This window comes from Ahaetulla prasina, chromosome 1, assembly GCF_028640845.1.
Source record: "Ahaetulla prasina isolate Xishuangbanna chromosome 1, ASM2864084v1, whole genome shotgun sequence".
NCBI lineage: Eukaryota > Metazoa > Chordata > Lepidosauria > Squamata > Colubridae > Ahaetulla > Ahaetulla prasina.
The window spans coordinates 202,155,432-202,182,555 of NC_080539.1; the positions used below are offsets into that span (position 1 = coordinate 202,155,432).

Below are 27,124 nucleotides of genomic sequence, written 5' to 3' on the forward strand. Positions count from 1 at the left end.
GGCATAATATTAACCAGAATTTGAGCACATTAATATAATTTCTCCATCCAGTTGTAAATTGTACCAAGCCTCATTATTTTAGAAAGTAGAATTTTCTTTGTTTTTGCATTCTATTTTTATGTCTTTATGTCATGGAATAAATATAAGCTTGTTCTAGCTCTAGAACATTTGTCTTGATATTATTTGATTATTCTTCTTTTTAAAAAAACATACCATGCTGAAAAATTTTGGGATTTAGCCATGTGGTTTAATCCATTTGAAGAAGGGCTTTTTGAGAAAATTTAGATATTATTCTGAAAGTCCACAGATGGATAAACAGAGTTGCAAACTTGGGACAGTTGCTTCTATAAAACTACGTTTTATTTCCAAAGGTTTTGTAGAAACTTATAACTCATGATCAACAAGGGGTGGTGTGGGGTGGAAGGTGCCTCTCACAAAGTAGTATGACTTTTGTTGAAACAAATCAAAACAAATTGCATTCTGAGCAATAGCATATCTGCCGATATTTCAAAATCGGTATTAGAGGCATGATTAGGTAGTATTTTATGCAATGCATGCCACACAGTTTTCTTGTTAATGTTGCTATTACTCTGTCTCAAGCTGTAAAGAGATATTATTTGAAATGATGGTTGCCCTGTAACTGAGTCTTGCTATTTTGATATCTGATGCCAAAGCTAAGCAGTTTTGCTTCCTCATGGGATATGACAGGTAGGACCTGTAATGCTTTGGATAATTTACCCATTAAAGGCAATCTCGTACACCCATTTTTTATTGATATAGCAAATATATAATACCCACTACATAAAAAATAGAAAAAGAAACGAATTGTGTGTGTATGAATCTGAACCCATTTTTTTTATCAACAACTGATCAACAAAAACATCACTGCATGCACCTATCCTTGCACGTGTGCGTGCGCATGTGCATGTGCACATACACACACACACACACACGGAGATATGCCGTTTCCCTGTAAGATAATCAAGGCAATGCAAAGGACTTTTGATATCTGACTCTGAGATGAAGGCTGCAACACATCTTTCCTTCATCTTTGACCCTGTTATGTGAACTGACACATAACAATGATATATGAAGAAACTATTGTATATCCAAAAGTCTTCCTAGATAATATTTACAACTGTGCAGGTGTGTTACATTCATTCCTCTATGCACTAACATATTTTCCTTGTTATTGATAGTCACATGACATCATTTTTTTTTAAATTTATTTTTTTTACATTTATATCCCGCCCTTCTCCGAAGACTCAGGGCGGCTTACATTGTGTAAGGCAATAGTCTCATTCTATTTGTATATTTATATATGTAATGTATCTTTAAAAGTTTTGGCGGGAAAATAGCACGTTGCTGATTGGTTGAAGCCCCCGGTTAAACTGTATATAAGGAGAGGTTTTTCCCAGCACTGGCTGCTGGGTTCACCATATAGTAAAGAGCTGTTGGCACTATCCTGGTCTCCTGCCTCGTTATTGCCCGAATCTAACACTGGCGACGAAGGTGGGATCTCGAGGCTAAGAGCGCCAGGAAAAGAGCTGAACTCACCAGGAAGACGCGAACCCAGCAAAACAAGGGCGGAAAGCAGCGATGTCTGGCTACACACCGCCAGCGCCATTCGACCCAGCCAAAGAGAAATGGGGGTCATACATGGCTCGCTTCGAATGTTTCCTCGAAGCAAACGAACTGCAAGGGGTTTCCGACAATAGGAAACGAGCCTATTTTCTGAGCCACTGTGGTCCAGAAGTTTTCGACACCGCAGAATCCCTGGCTGAGCCAACGCCGGTACAATCGGTACCGTGGCAAACTCTACAAACTCTGCTGAAAGCGCATTTCGCACCGATGCCATCCAAGTACGTGCAACGGTTTGAATTTGGAGAGCGCAGACAGCAAGAAGGCGAGTCCATTAGTGCATATATGGCCGCCCTAAGAAAAGCCTCAAAACATTGTGAATATCGAGACTTAGACGAGGCACTGCTGGAGCAACTCATCCGAGGGGTCAGGGACATCCATTTGCGGAGGCGACTGCTGGCTAAAAGCAACCTAACGCTTGCAAACGCCCTGGACGAAGCCAGGGCTCACGAGATGTCCACCCAAGCGGCAGAGACCTTACAGAAGCAGGTCACACCAACGGCTGGTGCGAAATCAACCCCGGTCCACAGTGAGGAGGTCCAGGCCGAATCGGAGGGGGAGGACAAGGAAGGAGTCTTCCACACCGGGAGGCCGGAGAAAGACGACCGGGGCGACTGCGCGAGTTGCGGAGGGCAACACCAACGACAACAATGCAGATTTAAAGATGCAAAATGTCAGCGATGCGAAAGGAAGGGGCACCTAGCACAGGTCTGTCGAGCTCCCCAACCTTCCCGCCAAAAATTCAAACCAGCCAATCAGAGCGCGGGAACGACGAAGCAGCCCGCGAGTGGTCAGTTTAAAAAAGGCGCGAAACTAAATCAAACGATCGTGAGAGTGGGTCACGCATCAACTCGCCTAGAAAAGAAAATCTTCACAAAAGCGAAAATCGAGGGGGTGCCATGCCGACTGGAGGTGGACACCGGCTCATCAATCACGATCATGTCCTGGGACAACCTCGTGAGAACCTTACCCGCCATCGCAAAGCACAAGCTGCAACAACAAAGACTAAAAGTACAGGACTACCAGGGGAATCGCATCCCTGTTCGAGGGGTAACGTCCGTCCACGTCGAGTATGGACACTACAAGAAAACTCTGCCCATCACCATCGTCGATGGGACCCTGCCAAGCTTGTTGGGACTGGACTGGTTCCGAGCATTGGGCATGGGAGTGACTGGAGTCTTCAGAAACGAAGTTGACCTCAAAGAGACACTCACAAAGGAGTTTGGGGACGTTTTCAAGGACTGCCTGGGCAAGTACAAGGGGACCCCTATATCCTTTAATTTAGACCCCCAAGTTGCCCCGATCCGCCTAAAGGCTAGGAGGGTCCCGTTCGCCCTAAAGCCCAGGATTGACCGGGAACTGGACAAGCTAGTGAACCAGGGAATTCTAGTGCCAGTTGACCATGCTAAGTGGGAGACCCCCATAGTCACCCCAGTCAAACCGGACGGATCGGTCCGGATTTGCGCTGATTACAAGGCAACGCTTAACAAAGCGTTGCAAAAGAGTGCTTACCCCATTCCGGTGGTACAGCACCTACTGCATTCAATGGGGCAAGGGCAAGTTTTTGCAAAGCTAGACCTGGCCCAAGCCTACCAACAGCTGCCCGTAGACAGCAGCACAGCAGAAGCGCAAACAATTGTGACTCACAGAGGGGCTTTTAAGTGTAACCGGTTACAGTTTGGGGTTAGCGTGGCTCCAGGGTTATTTCAGAACCTGATGGAGCGGCTACTGCAGGGATTACCAGGGGTGGTACCATACTTTGACGATGTACTGGTATCCGCTGAAAATCTAGAAGAATTAGGGGCGAGGCTGCGAAAAGTTTTGGGCATTTTCCGGTCTGCTGGTCTCACGGTTAAACTAAACAAATGCCAGATCGGGGTTGAGTCTGTGGAATTCCTGGGCTACCGGATAGACAGGGAAGGGATTCACCCCACTGAAAGCAAGGTACGGGCCATCAGGAAGGCCCCGGTGCCCAAGAACAAAACGGAGTTACAGGCGTTCTTGGGTCTGGTCAACTTCTATGCAGTATTCTTAAGGAATAAGGCAACAGTAGCTGAGGCGCTGCATAAATTATTAGCTAAGACGGCTGCATGGTCTTGGGGAAAGGCGGAAGCTAGGGCATTCGAAGGGGTAAAAAATCTCCTAACGAGTGATAGCCTCCTTATCCAGTACAATAGCACACTACCTCTAGTGTTAAGCTGCGATGCATCTCCCTACGGGGTGGGGGCTGTGCTCAGCCACAGGTTACCTAATGGCACAGAAGCCCCCATTGCATACTACTCCTGAACCATGTCACCAACTGAAAGGAATTATAGCCAGCTTGATAAGGAAGCCTTGGCTATAGTCGCAGGGGTAAAGAAATTCCATGAGTATGTATTTGGTCGTGATTTCGAAATCATCACGGACCATAGAGCTTTGCTAGGTCTGCTGGCAGGCGACCGCCCCACGCCCGTGGCACTTTCGCCAAGACTGACCCGATGGACTATCTTCCTGGCAGCTTATTCTTACAAATTGCTACACCGGCCAGGAAAGGATTTAGGGCACGCAGACGCACTAAGCAGATGCCCGTTACCAGAGACTATTGAAGACCCCACTCCAGGAATACCAGTTCTGCTAATTGACTCTTTGGACTCTGGCCCAGTCACATCCAAAGAGGTGGCTCAGGCTTCGTATAAGGACATTACAATACGAACTGTACTGGGTTGGGTACAAAGAGGGTGGCCCGCTGCGCCGGGCGAACGGTTTAAAGAGTTTGTAAAGAAACGAGGGGAACTTTTGGCTCAAGGGGGGTGCCTGCTATGGGGGGATCGAGTGGTGATCCCAGAGAAATTGAGGAAAAGGGTGTTAGATCTCCTTCACGAAGGTCACCCAGGGATCGTGAGGATGAAGGGTCTAGCGAGAAGCTATGTGTGGTGGCCCTTAATGGACTCGGAAATTGCTGAGAGGGTAGGGAAATGCCAGGCCTGCCAGGAGTCTAGACCGCTACCCCCAACGGCCCCGGTTCGGGAATGGGAGAGACCCCAAGGGCCTTGGTCTAGGATCCACATCGATTTTGCCGGCCCCTTCCACGGCCAAACCTTTCTGGTGGTAGTCGATGCCTACTCCAAATGGCTGGAAATCATTCTCATGAGATCCATGACAGCCGAGGCAGTGATCTCAGTCCTACGGCACCTATTTGTAACCCATGGGTTGCCTGACACGTTAGTATCCGATAACGGCCCGCAATTCATGGCAACCCAATTTGAGGGGTACTTGGCAGAAGAGGGCATCCGGCATGTCCTCTCGGCGCCTTTCCACCCTGCGACGAATGGCCTTGCAGAACGTTTCGTTCGGAGCGCAAAAGAGGCATTGTCCCGAATCAAGCCAGGCGACTGGCAAACAAAAATCGATACCTTCCTGGCCGTCCAACACAGAACCCCCTGTGTCACAACTGGCAGAAGCCCAGCAGAGTTATTAATGGGTCGGAAACTCAGGTGCCCACTAGACCGTTTAAACCCAAACTACACACCAGACGGGTACAAGGGGGGACTCGAAAAAACAAGAGGAATGGCAATAGGCGACCGAGTGTGGGCACACAACTATAGCGAAGGCCCGACCTGGTTAGCAGGAAAAATCCTAGAAATAACAGGTCCCAAGTCATATTTAGTGGAGATAAAGGATGGCCGGGTATGGAAGCGCCACATAGACCAAATAAGAAAACGCATAACCGAACAACCCGAATTAGACGAAACAGGCCCTGACTATACAATGTTTGAATCCGCAGCTGACTCAAACCCGGGGCAAACGCGGGACTTATCTGACTTCCAGGAGGTCCAGCGACGCCAACAGGTTCCGTCAGAAAACAGCAGGGACGACTCTGCAAATAATCCAGGGCCGGATGGCCTAGAGGAGGAGCTGAGAGGAACAGACAGTCCCTCCGGCCAGCTCGACTCATGCCCAGAGAATGAATTGCGCAGGTCCGAAAGAGTCAGGAGACGCCCAGTCTACTTGCGTGATTACGTTGAAAAATAATATGTAAATTTTTATGTAAATAGTGGTAAAGTGTTTTCTGGGAGGGAAGGAGTGTAATGTATCTTTAAAAGTTTTGGCGGGAAAATAGCACGTTGCTGATTGGTTGAAGCCCCCGGTTAAACTGTATATAAGGAGAGGTTTTTCCCAGCACTGGCTGCTGGGTTCACCATATAGTAAAGAGCTGTTGGCACTATCCTGGTCTCCTGCCTCGTTATTGCCCGAATCTAACAATATACAAAGTCAACTTATTGCCCCCACAACAATCTGGGTCCTCATTTTACCTACCTTATAAAGGATGGAAGGCTGAGTCAACCTTGGGCCTGGTGGGACTAGAACCTGCAGTAATTGCAGGCAGCTGTGTTTAATAACAGGCTATCTTACAGCCTGAGCCACACCGCAGCTGTATATGGAAGAGGAAGAGTTTTCTTAGGTAGCTTGTTCTTCTCTTCTATATGGAAGTCCATATAGAATAGAAGAACAAGCTACCTAAGAAAACTCTTCCTATAAATCCAATAATAATGTCAAGGAGAGAGAGAGAGACAGAAAACAGAAGAAGAATGGGCAATGTTTTTTTTTTTTAAATCTGGATAAATTCTTGGTGTTGAGTATCCCACCCAACCAAAAAGTAAATCAGAACCCTACAGTCATTTAGTATAAACATGTTAGCTCAGGTCTATATTTTGAGCGATACCAATTTGTAACTGGGGATTTTGATTTTAAGGGGTTAGTGGTATTAGGAAACATTTTCAATAGCTTGTTTTCTTCTTCTTCTTCTTCTTAAAAAAAAAAAGCAAAAAACTTTCCCTTTCCCTTTGTTTCCCTCACATTCTGGAACAGCATCCCCTCAGAAATTTGGATGGTGTCCATTGTCCTGGGATTCTGGAAAGCCTTAAGACCTGATTCTATTTCTCAGCCTGTGGTTTATTTATTATTTTAATTTACTAGATCTGCCTAACTGTGATGGCCTCTAGTAGTTTAATGTGGATGTGACTTATTGGGCCAGCCCTTGTCAAATTATTGTTCTAGTTGCTTTAGTCTTACCTGCCTGTGTTGTGGGTTTTATTGTTTACTTTTTATGAATTTTTTTTTATAAATTTTTTTTATTTTTACATTCATATCCAACAACTCATCCAATGTACAGTCATATACAATAGTTGGGCTTGCCCAGTCATCACCCCCTCCTTTTAACTCTCTTCCCTCTTCTACCTTCTTCTACTTTCCAGACCTTCCTCCCCTTCTCTTATCTACATCCTCTCCTCCCTCCACCCTATACCTTCCTTCTTCCTCTTCTACCCCTCTTCTCCTCTTTCCTACCTCCTGCTCTCTCCTCCTTTCTCCTTCCCCACCATTCTAAAATGGTAGCTGGGCAGACCCGACCCTACATTAATTATATTTATACATCTTCAATAATCCCTGTACATTAACCATCACTCCATCCTCTACCCTCATCCCACCCCAGTTCCCCTCCCCCTTACCCCCCCCCCCCGACTTCCCAGAACAAAATGCAGGGTATCAAAACTAACAATCATAATCCAAAATAAATCTTAAATTATAATCTCTAGTCACTCTAAACATAATCACACTCTCAATTCCCCTCTCCTTCAAAAATATATCTAATACAAAATATTTCCTAAATTTACTCATTTGCTATTTGATATTTTTTTATCTGATACTTATTTTGAATATAATCAATCCACATTTTCCATTCTAAAATATATTTTTCTTGTGTGTAGTCTTTCAAATAAGCAGAAATTTTTGCCATTTTTGCCAGATTTGATACTTTTGAGTGTCCATTCTTCAATTGTAGGTAATTCTTCTTTCTTCCAATATTGAGCAATCAAAAGTCTTGCGGCTGTTATTAAGTTCAAAATCAATTTAATCTCTATAGCTGTACAATCCATAATTATTCCTAGTAGAAAGAACTGTGGAGTAAACTTAATCTTCTTTTTCAGAATGTTCTGCATAATCCACTATACTTTAATCCAAAATGCTTTAACTTTTTTGCAAGTCCACCATATATGGTAATAAGTGGCAAACCGGAAGCCCTACTTTTTATGAATTTTGTAAGAGGGCCACAGTCTTCTCGAGTGGGTAATTATATTAAATCAAATAAATTGCAATAATTAAATTCTTCCTGAATTAATATTATATAGTACTAATGAATAAAGAAGCGTTTCACATACCTTTATAGTCAACTACTTGAATTTAAAGAATTGTCTGTAACAAAAGTATGAGTCTTCATATAGTTTTTTTTACTGAAAAGAATAATTGTACATTCCTATCCCTGTTTACTGTTTATCGAAAAATAAGCCCTATGAACTCAGTATGGCTTACTCCTATATAAGTACACATATTAGGAATGTAGTCTAAAATGGTAGTCCCTGAAAAAATTACAGAGCAAAAAAGTTAGTTATAAGTTCTCCCTGACCTGGAAAAATGCCAAGAGAAAGGCTGTTGTCTTGGGGACAAATGCTTGGACATAATCTCCTACCACAGTATGGTGGGGTAGAATTTGAGGTCCATTTTGACTCTGGAAACTACAATATTCTAAAATGTATTTAATTAGATTTAAATCCCACCGAAACATATGCAGTTTACTTTTCAACAGTATCAGACTTCGATTTTGTTACGAGGGCAGGCGAGCCAAATTATTTGAATTTAGGATTTAGAAAGTGAAGGAGGAGATAAGGCATCCACAGGGATGAAGCTCTGCAAATGCCTTATGTTGTTCTGGGCTTTGACCATATCCTTGATAAGTGCCTCATTTCACTGGATTCTTGGTTTTGTTGTTGCTGCTCCTGCGGCAGTGGGAAAACATGTTCTACTCTTATCATCAAGGTAATCAACAAGGGGTTTATTCTGCCTTCAAAGGCAGAATGATTAAGCTTGGTGCAGAGGTGGGTTGGAACTCCTCGGCTTCATAGGGACCCAGGATTCATTTGAATTGGTTTATGGATTATATTATCTCCTGCAAAAGTATCCAGTCAGTGAAAAGAAATTGTCTACATCTGAAGCAGAGGTGGGCTTCACATAATTTAATAACCAGTTCACCCAGCACCGAAAATGTGAGTGCACAGCTCAGAAAACATGGCTAAATACCCTGTTTTCCCCAAAATAAATCATCCCCTAATAATATGCCCAATCGGGCTTTTGAGCGCATGGCAATAAGGCCAAGCGATTATTTCAGGGTTAAAAAAAAATAAGACAGGGTCTTATTTTCGGGAAAACATGGTAGGATGGGATAGCACTGGGGCGGCCCACTCACAGATCGCTACTACCGGTTCACCCAAACTGGTCCGAACTGGCTGAATCCTACCACTGATCTGAAGGGGCCTGGGGCCTGCCCTCAATGCATGCTTGGGAAATGCAAGGAAAAGTGTTTTGCACATGTATAATCCTACCTGCAGAGGACTCGGCTCAGCCAGAGTCAAAATTCATAGGAGTTTTGTGTCCTGCAATAACCAAGACCAAAATATATTTCCTTTTTTCAAGTTTTAAACTTGTGGACAGTGGATAGGTGGAGTAGCTAGCTATGTCAGCAGTGAAAAGCATACCGGCCTGGCCTGCACAGTCTGGCAATGTCCACGATTTGTTTCTCCCTCAATACCATATAAGGTAGAAATTGTGAACCCAGAGACAGAAGTCAATATTTTGAGACTAATTTAAGAGTTGTGTGCTGCCCTGCTATTAGCTGTTCACCCACAAACTATAAGTCCTAGAACTGATTAGTTCCTGTTCTTACAGGATGGAAAACCACTAGGGTGTGACAATCGATTGGAAAGAGAACATTTGTAACGAGAAGTGTCTTTGGGCATTGCGGAACAGTCAGATGCCACTGATAGAATTTATGGGACCAGGTAGGTGAACAAAAAGTTCAAACCATTTGTCTCCAGAAAACATAAAGGAATAGGCACTGCATTTTTTCCTCAAATAATGGATTGTGTCTGAAAAGCAGTGCACATGAGAACATATTGAGTATGAAAACCTTCCAGATCTCTGGAATATTGTGACTATAGACATCAGATTTCATGTTTGAACCTATCAAATTTGTGATAAATCAGCAAATTATAGATTACCTGGTTTAAGTAGGAGACCCTATTCGATTCTGGACAAATGGCTGCCCAATCTCTTCTTAAAAACCTCCAGCGGTAGAGCACCAACAATGTCTGGATGCAAGTTGTTGCATGATTAATTGTTCTGACTGTCAGGAAATTTCTCCTTATTTCTAGGATGGAGCTTTCCTTTTTTTTTTTTGCATTTATATCCCACCCTTCTCCGAAGACTCAGGGCGGCTTACACTATGTCAAGCAATAGTCTTCATCCATTTTTATATTATATACAAAGTCAACTTATTGCCCCCAACAATCTGGGTCCTCATTTTACCTACCTTATAAAGGATGGAAGGCTGAGTCAACCTTGGGCCTGGTGGGACTTGAACCTGCAGTTCCTTGATAAGTTTCCATCCTTTACTTCTTGTCCTGCCTTCAGATGCTTTGGAGAATAGGTTGAACCCCTCTTCTCTGTGACAGCCTATGTTAGCTTTTAAGATGTTACAGGGTATTTTAACTGCAACCAAATGACCTGGATAACCCTTTTAAAGCTGATTATTATGGTGCTTTGCCCCGTCTATGCACATGGATCTCTGGGACTGGTAGTTCTTAAGAGAGAAAAGGTCACATGGAGAAACTGAAATTTCTCTGACTTTTGAACTATTTTTATTTATTTTATTTTATTTATTTCGATTTTTATACCGCCCTTCTCCCGAAGGACTCAGGGCGGTGTACAGCCAAGTAAAAATACAGTATATACAGAATTAAAAGAAATTAAAAGAAAACATATTATATGTGGCCGAGAATTTAAAACAGTTTAAAATTTTAAAATATAAATAACCCCAATAAAAATTTTAATCCAGTCCCGCTTGAATGAATAGGTGCGTTTTCAGCTCACGGCGAAAAGTCCGAAGATCAGGCACTTGACGTAAACCAGGGGGAAGTTCATTCCAAAGCGTAGGAGCTCCAACAGAGAAGGCCCTTCCCCTGGGGGCCGCCAACCGACATTGCTTGGCGGACGGCACCCTGAGAAGGCCCTCTCTGTGTGAGTGTACGGGTCGGTGGGAGGCAAAAGTTAACAGCAGGCGGTCCCGTAAGTACCCGGGTCCTAAGCCATGGAGCGCTTTAAAGGTGGTAACCAGAATCTTGAAGCGCACCCGAAAGACTACAGGAAGCCAGTGCAAGCTGCGCAGGATTGGTGTTACATGGGAGCAACGAGTTGCTCCCACTATTACCCGCGCAGCTGCATTCTGGACTAGCTGCAGCCTCCGGGTGCACCTCAAGGGCAGCCCCATGTAGAGAGCGTTGCAATAGTCCAGGCGGGAAGTGACAAGGGCATGAGTGACTGTGCATAAGGCATCCTGGTCAAGGAAGGGGCGCAACTGGCGCACCAAGCGTACTTGGTGGAAGGCCCTCTTGGAGACGGCCGCCAAATGATCGTCAAACGACAGCCGCCCATCCAAGAGGACACCCAAATTGCGCACCCTCTCCGTTGGGGCCAATAATTCACCCCCCACAGCCAGCTGCGGCTGCAGCTGACTGTACCGGGGTGCCGGCATCCACAGCCACTCCGTCTTGGAGGGATTGAGATTGAGTCTGTTTCTCCCCATCCAGACCCGTACGGCTTCCAGACACCGGGACACCACTTCGACAGCTTCGTTGGGGTGGTTCGGTGTGGAAAAGTACAGCTGAGTGTCATCAGCGTACAGATGATAACTCACCCCGAAACCACTGATGACCTCACCCAGCGGCTTCATGTAGATGTTGAACAGGAGGGGCGAGAGAATCGACCCCTGAGGCACCCCACAAGTAAGGCGCCTCGCGGTCGACCTCTGCCCCCCTGTCAACACCGTCTGCGACCGGTCGGAGAGATAGGAGGAGAACCACCGATAAACGGTGCCTCCCACTCCCAACCCCTCCAACCGGTGCAGCAAGATACCATGGTCGATGGTATCAAAAGCCGCTGAGAGATCTAATAGGACCAGGGCAGAGCAACAACCCCTATCCCTGGCCCTCCAGAGGTCATCCACCAACGTGACCAAAACTGTCTCCGTACTGTGACCGGACCGGAAGCCGGACTGGAACGGGTCTAGATAGACGGCTTCATCCAGGTACCGGGGAAGCTGACATGCCACCACACTCTCTACAACCTTCGCCACAAAGCGAAGGTTGGAGACTGGACGGTAATTTCCTAAAATAGCTGGGTCCAGGGAAGGCTTCTTGAGGAGGGGTCTCACCACCGCCTCTTTCAAGGCAGCAGGGAAAACCCCTTCCAACAATGAAGCATTTATAATTCCCCGGAGCCAGCCTCGTGTCACTTCCTGAGTAGCCAGCACCAGCCAGGAAGGACACGGGTCCAGTAAACATGTGGTTGCATGCAGCCTCCCCAATAACCTGTCCACGTCCTCGAGAGCCACAGTCTCAAACTCATCCCAAACAACCTCAACAAGACGTGCCTCTGCCATCCCACCTGGATCATCGCAATTTTGGTCTAAACTATCCCGAAGCTGAACGATTTTATCGTATAGATAACCGTTAAACTCCTCAGCCCGTCCCTGTAGGGGGTCATCCCGTCCCTCCTGATGAAGGAGGGAACGAGTCACCCGGAACAGGGCGGGCGGGCAGTTATCTGCCAATGCAATGAGGGTGGAAACGTAAGAATGCTTCGCCTCCCTCATTGCCACTAGGTAGGTCTTAGTAAAAGATCTCACTAGTGTCCGATCAGTCTCGGAATGGCTAGACCTCCAAGTAATCTCTAGGCGTCTTCTCCGGCGTTTCACCTCTCTCAGCTCCTCAGAAAACCAAGGAGCCAATTGAGATCTACGCTGGGTCAGAGGCCGCAAAGGCATGACACGGTCCAAAGCCCCAGCCACGGCCCGCTCTCAGGCCGCAACTAGTTCTTCAGTCGTGCCGTGGGCAAGATCCTCAGGGAACGGCCCAAGCTCCGTCCGGAACCTCTCAGGGTCCATCAGGCGCCTGGGACGGAATCAACGTATTGGCTCCGTCTCCCTGCGGTGGTGAGTGGCGGTCCGAAAGTCTAGGCGAAGGAGAAAATGATCTGACCATGACACCGGTTCAGTCACTAAATCTCCTAATTCCAGATCATTAATCCACTGTCCTGAGAAGAAAATCAGATCTAGTGTGCCTCCCCCCATGTGTGTAGGGCCATCATTTACTTGAATCAGGTCCATGGCCGTCATGGAAGCCAGGAACTCCTGAGCTACCATTGACGACAAGCCGGCCGATGGCAAGTTGAAATCCCCCATAACCAAAAGTCTGGGAGTCTCAACTGCCATCCCGGCAAGCACCTCCAGCAGCTCAGGTAGGGCTGTAGTCGCGCAACAAGGAGCCAGGTACGCGATCAACAGACCCATCTGATTCCTATGGCCCCACTTCACAAGGAGGGATTCACAACCAGCTATCTGAGGCACAGTGGACTCCCTCGGCTCTAGACTTTCTTTAATAACAACCGCCACCCCCCCACCCCTACCTTGAGCCCTCGGCCGATGAAATGCACGGAAACCCGGCGGGCACAGTTCTACCAGGGGAACACCCCCCTCTGTGCCCAACCAGGTCTCCATAATGCCCGTAAAATCCGCGGACTCCCTCTGGATAAGATCGCAAATCAAGGGAGCCTTGTTAACCACGGAACGGGCATTGCATAGCATCAGCCGAAAACCCAAGCTCTGAGGATCCTGACCATCCGGGGAACGAGTAAGGACTGAGGGGCCGGAGCATGTGATCGCTTTAAGACATCGAGCACGTGCTCCCCGAGAATGATATGACCCCTTGCCTCCGCCATATCTGCCTCTCCCACTTACCGTACAGATGGGATAACGCACTACGAACTATAAACCCTAGTTTAAAGAGAAAAATGCATTCAGTTAAAAAGGTCTCATGTATGCAACTCTTAACGTTAATTGTTCCGTTGTAACTTGATTTAGAACATCGATTGCTTCACACCTTAAAAGACCTAAATACAAAGTTCATTGATATGGGGTGGGGGAATGAAATTCCTTCTAAAACATGTTCAAGAATCCTCCATAGTTTACCCATATTTTTAAATGTAATGGTAATATGGCAATACAGTGGCTGCCTAACTGGAGGAGTGCTATTCCCTGGGTCTCCAGACCCCAGTAAAGTGTGCACCATTTTTCCATGCTTGGATCTTGACTTAATGTGTAATATGCATGTAATGCTCTGTATGTCATAGAAGCAAGTGACTCTATGTGCAGCAACACAAGTCCTTGCCTATCTGCATTTAGCTGAGAACACAGTAAAGATGAGAAATAGTTTCCAGTTTTAATGCTGATAAATTATACTTGAGCCAGATTAAATCTTGGAAATGCCAATAAAATCAAGCCAAGAACAGGGGTCAGTTTCCTTTTTATGACTCAACTGGTGCAGGCATTTCTACACATTTTTATCTGGCTCTTAATATAAAAATAAACATCCATATCTCAGACCATCTTGGTATGCATACAAATAAGTGCCTTCAGCACAAATATGTACCCAATTCTACCTATTGTACCACAGTCTTCTAGTTCCTTGGGAAAATGCCATTTTCAAAGTATCTTATTCCTTGGGGAATTGGAGATGTTTCGTTTAATGCATGTGGTTCTTGCCTTTGGGTGACTAGCCCACTGCCTGGTCTAATCTCTGCAATTTCCTCGGCAAGGGTTTTTGGAAGTGGTTTGCCCCAGTTTCCTTCCTAGGGCTGGGAGAAGAGACTGGCCCAAGGTCACCCAAGTGGTTTTGTGCCTAATATAGGACTCGAACTCATGCTCTCCAAGATACCTTTACCACTATACCAAACTGGATCTTTTTTTAAACAAGTCTGTATAAAAATATATGTGTGCAGTTGAAGATGTGACTTGCTAGTCATCTACAACTATTTTCTGTCTCCTTTGCCATTTATACTTGAATTTATTTATACTTATTTAACTTTCACCTAAGCAGATTAGGTGACTTGCTTAGATGCCCTGATGGTCTGCTTGACCATCCTTGACCATCAAAGCTATATATTTTCTACTTTTGCCCATTGAGGAACCACCTTTCACTATTAGCTATACAAAACATATGGAGGAAAATTACTATTTTTTATTTCTACGTCTTATCAAAAACGGTGTGTGTTAGGGAAATATACATCTTTGCTAGGTTCCATTCACTTTAAAATAGGTGTCACACTGCAAGATACAGAAAGCAGGAAGTTTTCAATACCGTGTAAAGAAACCATTGGCCTTCAGCTAAAATTAGCAAATGGTTCTGAATTCCATACTTTTTCTGCTAGAAGACAAGATGAAGGATGTATGATTTTAAGCTGTACCTATTGCACTGCTCTATAGATGCCAAAGGTGTTCTCATTGCACTAGTGAGAGAGCATGTATTTGAAATCAGAGATTATATTTTGTTATTGAGTTAGATGATTGCATTTCTTTATACTTTGGGTCTGTTAATCAGCTTGGTATTTAGTTAAATTGGTGTGATTTGATTTGGGAAGAATCTACCTAAGTACCTTGGTTGAAGAAGATTAGGTATAATTTGGAATAGGATACGCACCTTTCAGACCGAAAGCCACATTCGTCTTTGGGCGGTGTGCTAGGAGTTCAGGCAACCAGAATAAAGATGTTAATGGGATCATGACAAAAAACAATTGCTGATCTTAGCTTCGACCTCCTCACTATAATACTTAAGAGAAGCTTATACAATAGTGATGAAACTAAAAAGAAGGGAAACAAGAATCAACTGGGGCGTGGCTTTTTTTACTAGGAAAAAGCAGGTTAAAGGCTATACCAAGAAAAGTAAAGTGTATGTATTATATTTTTATTATTCTGAAAAAAGCGTTGGAAGAAATATCCATCTGGGTTCAGTTCCAAGTGGGGACAAAGACACTGGAAACATGGAGGCTGCTTGGAAAGATGGTTTAATGGTGGTCAGGATCACATGGCTTGAGATCCTGAACAGAAAAGGGCTGAGATCCTGTGTGCTCCCTGGTTTTATGCTTTTTCTGAGCTTTGAACTTTCTGGGGCACAGGAAGAGTACCCTGATTGGCTGTCAGACTCCCAGGGGGTGGGGGTCTTAGCTAGCCTTGCTGGCTGACGTAATCTTCCCAGGTGCCATGTGGTGAGTTTCAGTTGCTAGATGGGTTCTATTATGATGCAGATGATGGTTGACAAAGGTGGGGGGAAATGAGTGAGCTTAGCTGAGGCTTTAATGGCCCATTGACAAAGGTGGGGGGGGGAGTCAGGAAGCTGCTTTGTCTTTAAAACATGTTTCTCCATTTCTCATCCAGGGAAATATATTCTGCCTTTTAAATATTTTCTAAAATATTTCATTCTTCTAGGAGGGGGGTGAGTGCTAAATTCCTACAATAGAATCCTCAGATTTAATGCAGAATTGCATGCCGTTATGTAAATAATAAACAGTAGTTCCTGAATTTCTGGAAAATTGGGATTTAGTCTTTAAAACTGGAACACTTTGATTGGGCTTAGCTTAATAAGGGCAAGTATTAATTTTATAAAGCTGCAGCTATAAAAACAATTGCTAAATCTGGAGGGAAATGAGAGCCTCATAATAATGGTGAAGAATACTGTAATCAGATGGCCAACTTGCCTATTCATTTAACAGGTGTGTGAATGGACAATTTACTTAAACATTTATACTTTTTTTCTCATACCTTAAATTTAAAATCTGATTTGGATTTTCAAATAAAAATAGAGTCTTTTATGAAATAGGTAACATAACTGCAGTACATCTGCTTTCAAACAGTTTGTTGCATTTCACAAGTTAAATTTTTAAGGCGATTATGACCGCTTCTTTGGTGGAGGGTGTCTTTCCGGCCGCCTTGAAAGAAGCGGTGGTGAGGCCCCTCCTTAAGAAGCCTTCCCTGGACCCGGCTGTTTTAGGTAATTATCGTCCGGTCTCCAACCTTCGCTTCGCGGCGAAGGTTGTAGAGAGTATGGTGGCATATCACTTTCCCTTGCACCTGGATGAAACTGTCTATCTAGACCCGTTCCAGTCCGGTTTCCGGCCCGGTTACAGCACGGAGACGGCTTTGGTCGCGTTGGTGGATGATCTCTGGAGGGCCAGGGATAGGGGTTGTTCCTCTGCCCTGGTCCTATTAGACCTCTCAGCAGCTTTCGATACCATCGACCATGGTATCCTGCTGCGCCGGTTGGAGGGATTGGGAGTGGGAGGCACCGTTTATCGGTGGTTCTCCTCCTATCTCTCCGACCGGTCGCAGTCGGTGTTGACAGGGGGGCAGAAGTTGGCCCCGAGGCGCCTCACTTGTGGGGTGCCGCAGGGGTCGATCCTCTCGCCCCTTCTGTTTAACATCTACATGAAGCCGCTGGGTGAGATCATCAGTGGTTTCGGTGTGAGGTACCAGCTGTATGCGGATGACACCCAGCTGTACTTTTCCACACCGGACCACCCCAACGAAGCTATCGAAGTGCTGTCCCGGTGTCTGGAGGCCGTACGGGTCTGGATGGGGAGAAACAGGCTCAAGCTCAATCCCTCCAAGACAGAGTGGCTGTGGATGCCGGCATCCCGGTACAGTCAGCTAAATCCGCGGCTGACCATCGGTGGCAAGTCATTGGCCCCGATGGAGAGGGTGCGCAACTTAGGCGTCCTCCTGGATGAACGGCTGTCTCTAGAAGATCATTTGATGGCCGTCTCCAGGAGAGCGTTCTACCAGGTTCGCCTGGTGCGCCAGTTGCGCCCCTTTTTGGACCGGGATGCCCTATGCACGGTCACTCACGCACTCGTGGCGTCTCGCCTGGATTACTGCAACGCTCTCTACATGGGGCTTCCCTTGAAGGGCATCCGGAGGCTACAGTTAGTCCAGAATGCGGCTGCGCGGGTGATAGATGGAGCCCCTCGTGGCTCCCGCATAACACCCATCCTGCGCAGACTGCACTGGCTACCTGTGGCCTTCCGGGTGCGCTTCAAGGTTTTGGTGACCACCTTCAAAGCGCTCCATGGCATAGGGCCGGGTTATTTACGGGACCGCCTACTGCTACCAGATACCTCTCACCGACCCGTCCGCTCTCACAGAGAGGGACTCCTCAGGGTGCCGTCAGCTAGGCAGTGTCGTCTGGCGACGCCCAGGGGAAGGGCCTTCTCTGTGGGGGCTCCCGCCCTCTGGAACGAACTCCCCCCAGGACTCCGTCAACTTCCGGACCTCTGAACCTTCCGTCGCAAGCTCAAGACATATTTATTTACCTGTGCAGGACTGGCTTAGATTTTAAATTTATAGGGGTTTTAAATTGGTTTTAATATTTATATTTCCATTTTTAATAATTGGGCATTAGAATAAGTTTTTTAATGATTATTTTAATTTGTATATAGATGTTTTATATGCCTGTGAACCGCCCTGAGTCTTTTGGGAGATAGGGCGGTATACAAATTTGAATAATAAATAAATAATAAATAAATAAATAAATTTTTAAGATAAAATATTTCAAAACTGTAATGTGTGAAGTGGATTTAGAAATATTTTTTTCCAGAATATTATAATACAGCTGACTCTTCTTGGCTCCACATCTGAATTTATGGTATGTAGAATGTCCCATGTCCTTGTCTCATGGCATTTGGTTTAGAACACATCTGGAATATTTCAGACTTTACAATTTCGGAAATAAAACACCTGCAAAAGTCAGAATCAACTTTCAATTAGTCTTTTACATCCTTAATACATTTTGGCATGAGCAATTAACATAATTTGTGTATTTTTACAGCTCCCTTTCCTCCCAAGAAATATTAAAAAGAAAAAAAAAGAAAAAAAGAAACTATAGAAATGATATCTTCAATCAGAATATACAATGCAGATCTTTATTTTCCTCTGGAATGACTGTCTTTTATAAATGTTATCCATCATTTGTAATGAGAGCTGTCAGGAATATTTAGCTGAAGAGAGGTATTTGGTATGCTAATAGTGGTCTCTTAGTGAAGTCATTTAGTTCTGCTGCATGACATTAATAGTCTTCCTAATCTAATGAATGATGTCTGTAATAGGAAGAGATAAGACAGGGGAAACGGCATTCTGGAACTAGTCAAGTTCCATTCTCCATTCCCCATTTCTTTTGGGGCAAATTGGTAGTTTAAAATAGTAGAATAAAGTTTTTACAACAATGACCTATTCCTTTCACAGTGATTTAGATTTTTGACATAATCTTGCAAATTTCCATACTTTTTGGATCATAGACAGAAACTCCAAGTGCTTTCCTTCTCATCTTAACATCAAAAACTTTTTGAACATGAATTCTTTTCCTTATATTTTAGTTGATATGGTATACAAATCTACTGGCTGTGATCTTGAAAGAGTTGTCTGCTGTCTAATATCATCTATATAATTTGACTAGAGAAATAAGATTCACACAAAGACACAGCTTGTTCAATCCACTCCATTCTTGTTCACAATGTTCTATTGTGTATTCACAATGTTCACAAGTCAACATGACATCCTCAGTTATCATATGACTTTTGGGGGGCTTCCCTCTTTTATTTATTTGGTTTGTGTTTTATTTTTTATCCTGCCTTTATTTTTAGTTAAATCATGGTGGCACACATACCTAATGCTCTTTCCTTCTATATCCCACAACAACAGCCCTGTGAGGTGGATTGGGCTGAGAGAATCACTGGCCTGAAGTCACACAGCTGGCTTGCATACCTAAGGCAGGACTAGAACTCACAGTCTCCTGGTTTTAGCCTAGTGCCTTAGGCATTGCACCAGAGTGGCTCACATTTAGGGCTCCTCCCTTTTTAAAAAAAACAAATTTTGCAAACTTTGGAGTTTCTGCAATCTTACAGATAGGTTCCCCTTGTTCTGAAATAACTAATGGTAGCAATATAATAGTGAGGTAAGCGAGTGAGGGGGAGGGAGTGGTTGCAAGACCATGAGATCCAGTTTCTATAAGTATTTTAGCATACTAATTGTTAGTTGTTTCTGAGGTAAAGAAAAGATCTGTTGGGAGCTACCATAGTGGAGACTGGGTTTGGGGGAAACTGAAGATTTTACCTCTTTATTAATTGATATATATCTATTTTAGGGCTTATAATCATTTTAATTTTTTTCTTACCTCAAAATGATGAGGAAACTTTGCTGTCACTCTTAATCAGGTATTTAGAAAGAACTCCTGGAGTCCTGGGGTCTTTGGAAATTCAGATTGCTTGCTGAGATTGAAGTTTTAACTAATGAGGAAAAAAATCTTTTCATGCAGATTTCTTTTTTAGTAACTCCTAAAATTACATCAGCATCAGTTGCCTTGAACTATTAAACTGCCTTGTAAACACCTTGGTGCCATTTAGATTTGTTGATATTAAGTTGATGTTATTAAAAAAGTATGTTTGAAATATCTAATTATCTTGAGAAATTTTATATACTTCTATCTGGGGGTTACACAAAGAAGCTCCTACTGTTAAATATAATTCACATCTGAATGTTATCACATACATATGGGTTTCTATAATTTTCTCACAATGCAATCCTATCCCTCTCTGCTCAGAGATAAATCTTGGTCTGCACAGTAAGACTTATTCTTAACTATAGGAGGGCATAGGAATTCAGCCAAACTAACCTTCGTTGTTGAGAAAAATTGGGAAAAACACTTCTTCTGTCAGAAATCTGCAATTTTGTGGCTGCTCTGGGTGACAATTATTTATTTTGTTGAATTTTTAAAGACTTGTATACTGTTTTCTCATTCTTCTTCTTCTTCTCAAAAATCAAAATCCTAACAACACAAAAATACATTAAGAAATATAATACAGTATATTGTAAAATGCATTTATATTCATTTTTAAAAGAGAAAAGGGTAAAAAAGAGACTACTGTAAAAAAACAACACCAAACCCATACATGCAATATTTATACTGGAAGTATAAATATTTATACAATATTTATACCTGCATCAGGGGATGAAGGAATCTTAATAGGTACTTTCTAATTTGAAGATGTCACCACTGAGAAGGCCTACCTGAAAGCTCATCAGATGTTCTTAGGAACTGAGCTGATCTGTAATAGCAAATGTGGGATTTATTTCTCAGTTTAAGAAAAACCTATTTGTTTTTCTATTGCCAGCTTCTGCTTCTTTCCTTTTAATGGCATACTAGGAGCCAAAGTCACTAAACCAAAGGTGGGCAGAGCAAGGAGAAAAACTAAATCTGACATTTAATTAAAGATAGGCTTAATAAAATAATATTATTCCAGCTGTACATTAAATAATTTCCTCTTTTTGTTACATTAAAAGCTGCAGTTAAACTAAAGATGATGCAAGAGTTTTGAGAATTTTATATGGTCCAGGATCTCAGGATGTGCACCTTTTTGTGTGGAACTGGGACTGAGGCTTTTGTGGGCTTTCTACATAAAGGCCAAAGGAGGAGATGGTGTCTTGAAAGAGTAAAGCTGTGGGACAGACACAAGATTTTCTTATCATCCTTTTGCCATTGATTTCCTTCATGGTCAGAACCAGCATCTTGAATTGGACATTGAAGATTAAAAACTAGCATGCCTCCCCCAAATGTTAAGATGGAAAAAATTGATGACACTTGACTTCTTCTATCCCACTTCATCCAATCCATTAAGGATATGTTATTTCTAGCTACAGGGATTAAGGCACAAGACTGATGTTTGAACATTTTATTAAAGCAGCTCCCAACAAAAGCTGTGCTCCCTTGTCACCTCACTTAATCTGTAGGAAGGTCCAATAGGACGAGGATCTTTGCAACGAAAAATTCACAAGATACATTGAAGATAGATACGAGGGAGAGGATTTATCAAATAATAGCCACTTTTCCAATCCTGGATTATAAATGTAATCTTTCAGAGCACCACAAGCGTTAAACTATCTCATCACAGCATTGCAGGGCTCCTCAGGCATGGGGTTAATTTAGGCTTTTTAAGAAGTCAGCGAGCCAAGCTATTTTTCTGTCCTTTCACCCAAAACATTAACTAGATTTCTATGTCTGCAGGTCTCTGTGTTTCCAGTAGATGGGTTCATTTCATTCAAAATCTTTAAAATCCTGGTAAGTCCATCAACCAAAATCCAATCTATTTTTAATTTTTTTTAACGTACGGCACTTGTTAGCCAGGGATCACCGAAGTAGCTTGTTGCCTCTGTGAAAGGAATTTTTTTCAGGCGGGGTTATTTTACCAGCGGGAAGCCTGAATGCCAGTAGGCAATCAGGGAGGCTCCTTTCCTGTCCCTATGTGGGGACACTGGAATCAAGCCGCCGACCTGCCAGCCTCAGCAGAGCACAGGCTCAGCGTCTTACTATGTGAGTCACTGTGGCCCCCAGCCAATCTATGAAAAACTATATTAGGCTAAAATATAATGTCATGATAGAGAATTCCTTGGGTTTATCTGTTCTGTAGATATCTTCCCATTTCTTTAATTGCCACAGCTTTGCTGTTAAAAATATTAGACCTGAAGTTGGATAAGGAAATTTGGCCAAATGATCCTTAACTTCTAATGGAACTGAAATTTTTAGGAAACGTCCCTCTCCACCTTGGAAAAGGAGGAAAAGTTATTAAAACCATTAAACTTCTGTTTCCTCGACATACTCTGTGAAAATGAAGGTGAACTGGAAAATCATTGTAAGATACTGCTTGCATGGATAAACGTCAGAAACAAAATTGTGAAGAAACACATAGGTTCTCTGTAAATTTCCAAAACAAAATTTAATTATAGATGTGAAAGTCCCATCCATTGTGACATACTTATTGTACACACTCAGAGCCAACTTTTTTTTTCATAGTAACTTAATTTTACGAAATGACACGAACGCGGCTTCATGGTTCTTATTAAAACATGCTTCCCTGATTGTAAACAGTCTAGAATCATTTGAAAATGGCAGGATAGAAATTTGAGCAGCAAATACATGTGATTATGAATTAAATAAATAAAAACAGAAATGCTGTCCTATGAAAATCCTGTAAAAGTATGTGGGAAAGACCCTGGGAGTTGGGAGTTGGGGTAAAGAAATGATGCCTAGGGAACAATCAGATAAGAGACAGCATAGACAGCAATTCAGGGTGAAATCCAGCAGGTTCTGACAGTTCTGGAGAACCGGTAGCAGAAATTTTGAACAGTTTGGAGAACTGGCAAATATCACCTCTGGCTGGCCCCAGAGAGGGGAAGGAATGGGGATTTTGCAGTATCCTTCCCCTGGAGTGGGGTGGAAATGGAGATTTTGCAGTATCCTTCCCCTGCTATGCCCACCAAGCCACGCCCACCAAGCCACACCATACCCACCAAGCCATGCCCACAGAACCAGTAGTAAAAAAAAAATTGGATTTCACCACTGCTGCAACTGGATAGTGGATAGGGCAAGTTTCCGGAGCTGTAAAGGAGAGAGAGAAAAGAAGTATTTTCAGACTTGCAAGATTCCATTAATTTAGGTTTACAATAAAGTAGAATTAGTTTATCTAGTCATGTTTCCTACCTGGTCTCCATAGTGGTAAGGCTGACACACTTACTTTGCTTATTGTACCTAACTAAATTTAAAGTCTTTTAACATCTAAATTGAGAATGATTAAGAAGGTGAATGTTGTGAAGTCAACCTGAGATTAAAGTATAATCTGGGTCTATTTTGTGTTTTGCATATATCTGGCTAGTTTGCATTATCTGTAAAGTTCTGTAAAGTTCTGCATAGCCATTCCTTGTATTTAGATCTGCAATGTGTCTTTGCTGATTCTAGAACAGTAATTTTAAATATGTTAATGGGAATGTTACTTGCATAAACCAGCTTACTAAGTGCCTCATTCAAGCCCCTGGTGTCATGTGCTCCAGTGCACCAAGGCATTCATTGAGTTTTCTGTCTACTCCATGTCAAACAGAAGACTAATGGAAGGCTTTGATATCATTTCTGATTTCTCTGAAGTCTTACAATTGATTGAAAGCATCCACTGTTTGATTGTAGAGTGGCACCTGCAGTGAACGTAGAGGTGGAAGAAACATGGAAGAATTTTCACAGTATGAACACATGCCTGTAGCATTCAGTATAGTAAATTGGGGTACTCTGGCTCTCAGTATGAATTCAGTTTTGCCTCCTATTATACATAATGGAAGTTATGAACTGCTGGGGATTAGTCTATGCAAAAAGCAGGCTGAGTTGAGAGCTATATTACTGTTTGTTAAGTTCTGGAAGTAACGAGGCTGGAGACCAGGGTAGTGACAACAGCTCTTTAATATAGGGTGAACCCAGCAACAGGCTGGGGGGAAAACCTCTCCTTTTATACAGTTCTACTGGTGGCTTCGTCCAATCAGCAACGTGCTGATTTCCCGCTCAAATATTTAAAGGTACAGACAAGAATACATAACACTCCTCCCCTCCCAGAAAACACTTGGCCTCTATTTACATTTTATTTACATGTTATTATTCGACGTAGTCACGCAAATAACCTGGGCGTCTCCTAGTTCTTTCAGACCTGCGCGGTTCAGTCCTGGGTGGTGTTTTGAGCTGTTCGGAGGGTCTGTTTTCTCCTCCCAGCTCTTTCTCTAGGCCATCGGCCCCTGGATTATCTGCAGATTCTTTTTCTTGGCCATCCGGCCCTGGATTACTTTTGTAATTTTCCCTGTCGTTTCCCTCGGGAACCTGATGGCGTCGCTGGACCTCCGGGACCTCAGCTAAGTCTTGCGCCTCCCCCGGGTCATGGTCAGCTGTGGGTTCAAATAAGGAGGGATCATAATTTGTTTCCTGTGTCTTAATTTGTTCAGTTATTCGTCTCCTTATCTGATCTATGTGGCGCCTCCATACTCTGTTGTCTTGTAATTCGACCAAGTATGACTTTGGGCCGGTTGCTTTTATTATTTGCCCCGCGAGCCAACTTGGGCCGTCCCCGTAGTTGCGGGCCCACACTCGGTCGCCTATGTCCAATTCCCTTGTTTTGTCTATTTCCCCCTTGTAACCCTCTGGTGTGTAATGGGGACTCAAGCGGTCAAGTGGGCACCGGAGTTTCCGTCCCATCAGTAATTCGGCTGGGCTTCTGCCTGTAGCAGTGCTTGGGGTTCTGTGCTGAACGGCCAGGAAAAAGTCTATCTTTGTTTGCCAGTCACCTGGCTTGAGCCTGGACAATGCCTCCTTAGCGCTCCGGACGGAACGCTCTGCAAGGCCATTCGACGCAGGGTGGAAAGGCGCAGAGAGGGCATGTCGGATGCCCTCCTCTGCCAAGTATTCTTCGAACTGGGCTGCCGTGAATTGCGGCCCGTTGTCGGACACCAGAGTGTCAGGCAACCCGTGGGTTGCGAATAAGTGGCGCAGGGCTGCTATTACTGCCTCGCTGTAGTGGATTTCATGAGTATGATCTCCAACCATTTAGAAAATGCGTCGACAACCACTAGGAAAGTTTGGCCGTGGAAAGGGCCAGCAAAATCAATGTGGATTCTTGACCAGGGCCCTTGGGGTTTTTCCCATTCCCTGACTGGGGCCGTAGGGGGTAGTGGTCTGGACTCTTGGCAAGCCTGGCATTTCCCCACCCTCTCAGCAATTTCTGAGTCCATGAGTGGCCACCACACATAGCTTCTCGCTAGCCCCTTCATCCGGACGATCCCTGGGTGGCCCTCGTGGAGGAGGTCCAGTACCTTTCCCCTTAATTTATCGGGAATTACCACACGATCACCCCATAACAGGCACCCCCCTTGAGCCGAGAGCTCATCCCGTTTTTTAACAAACTCCTTAAAGCGTTCGCCCGGCGCAGCGGGCCACCCTCTTTGTACCCAACCGAGTACAGTCCTTAACGTAATGTCCCGGTATGATGCCCGAGCCACTTCCTTAGATGTGACTGGGCCAGAGTCTAAAGAGTCAATAAGCAGGATGGGCGTCCCCGGCGTAGGGTCTTCGATGGCCCCTGGTAGTGGGCATCTGCTTAACGCGTCTGCATGCCCCACTTCTTTTCCTGGTCGATGATGCAGCTTGTATGAATAAGCGGCTAAGAAAATAGTCCATCGGGTCAAACGTGGCGAAAGTGCCACAGGCGTTGGGCGGTCGCCAGCCAGTATCCCTAGTAGCGGTCTGTGGTCAGTTACGATTTCAAAATCCCGCCCAAAAACATATTCGTGGAATTTTTTCACCCCTGACACAATGGCTAGTGCTTCTTTATCTAATTGGCTGTAGTTCCTCTCTGGGGAGGACATCGTTCTAGAGTAAAACGCTATAGGGGCTTCTGTGCCGTTTGGAAGTCTATGGCTGAGTACAGCCCCCACCCCATAAGGGGAGGCATCGCAAACCAGCACTAGGGGCAACGAGGTGTGATATTGGATGAGCAGGCTGTCACTTGAGAGCAGGTTCTTTACTGCCTCGAAAGCCCTATTTTCCGACTTTCCCCAAGACCAAACAGTATTTTTTCCTAAAAGCCTATGCAGCGGTTCAGCAACGGTCGCTTTGTTCTTTAAAAAGACCGCGTAAAAATTCACTAGCCCCAGGAATGCCTGCAGCTCTGCTTTGTTTTTGGGCGCTGGAGCCTTCCTAATTGCCTTGACCTTGCTCTCAGTGGGGTGAATTCCTTTCTTGTCTATCCGGTAGCCCAAGAATTCGACGGATTCGACCCCTATCTGGCATTTGTTTACCTTGACTTTTAATCCGGCTGTCCGGAAAATGCCCAAAACCTTTCTTAAACGCTCCCCCAATTCCTCTATGTTTTCCCCTGAAATCAGGACATCATCGAAGTAGGGAACTACCCCTGGGAGCCCCTGCAGAAGTCGTTCCATTAGGTTTTGGAACAGCCCTGGTGCCACACTCACCCCAAATTGCAATCGGGTGCACTTGAAGGCCCCCCTGTGCGTTACAATCATTTGGGCTTCGGCTGTGCGGGCGTCTACGGGCAGTTGTTGGTAGGCTTGGGCCAAGTCTAACTTTGCAAAGACTTGCCCTCGCCCCAAAGAGTGCAGCAGATGTTGCACCACGGGAACCGGGTAAGCGCTTTTCTGTAAGGCTTTGTTAAGCGTCGCCTTGTAGTCAGCGCAAATTCTAATTGACCCGTCTGATTTTATTGGGGTGACGATTGGCGTCTCCCACTTTGTGTGATCGACTGGCACCAAAATCCCCTGATTTATGAGCTTATCTAGCTCCTTATCGATTTTTGGTTTTAGGGCAAAAGGGACTCTCCTCGCCTTAAGCCTAATGGGAGCTACCTGGGGGTCTAAGTTGAAGGAAATGGGGGTCCCCTTGTACTTGCCCAGGCAGTCCTTGAAGACATCTGCGAACTCGTTAAAGAGAATGTCTTTCAGGTTACAGTCACTTCTGTAGATGCCAGTCACTCCCATGCCCAGGGCACGAAACCAGTCTAGTCCCAACAGACTGGGCAGGGTCCCTTCGACGATCGTGATGGGCAGGGTCTTCTTGTGTGGTCCGTACTCGACTCGGACGGAGGTGGTCCCTCGAACAGGGATGCGATTTCCCTGGTAGTCATGGATTCGCAGCCGTTGTGC

The 27,124-nt window shown here is 44.5% G+C and overlaps 1 protein-coding gene and 1 pseudogene across 1 annotated transcript; one reads left to right on the top strand and one right to left on the bottom strand.

Moving 5' to 3' along the window:
- Positions 1 to 4,434: 4,434 nt before the first annotated feature.
- LOC131199879 (uncharacterized protein K02A2.6-like) lies at positions 4,435 to 21,092 on the top strand (the record flags this gene model as incomplete). Its single annotated transcript, XM_058186164.1, has 2 exons — positions 4,435 to 5,534; positions 21,068 to 21,092. Coding segments are annotated over 2 exons (1,125 nt in total), but the record flags the coding sequence as incomplete, so codon positions are not given.
- A 3,645-nt stretch (positions 21,093 to 24,737) lies between these two features.
- LOC131187688 (uncharacterized protein K02A2.6-like) lies at positions 24,738 to 25,327 on the bottom strand (annotated as a pseudogene).
- Positions 25,328 to 27,124: the final 1,797 nt, after the last annotated feature.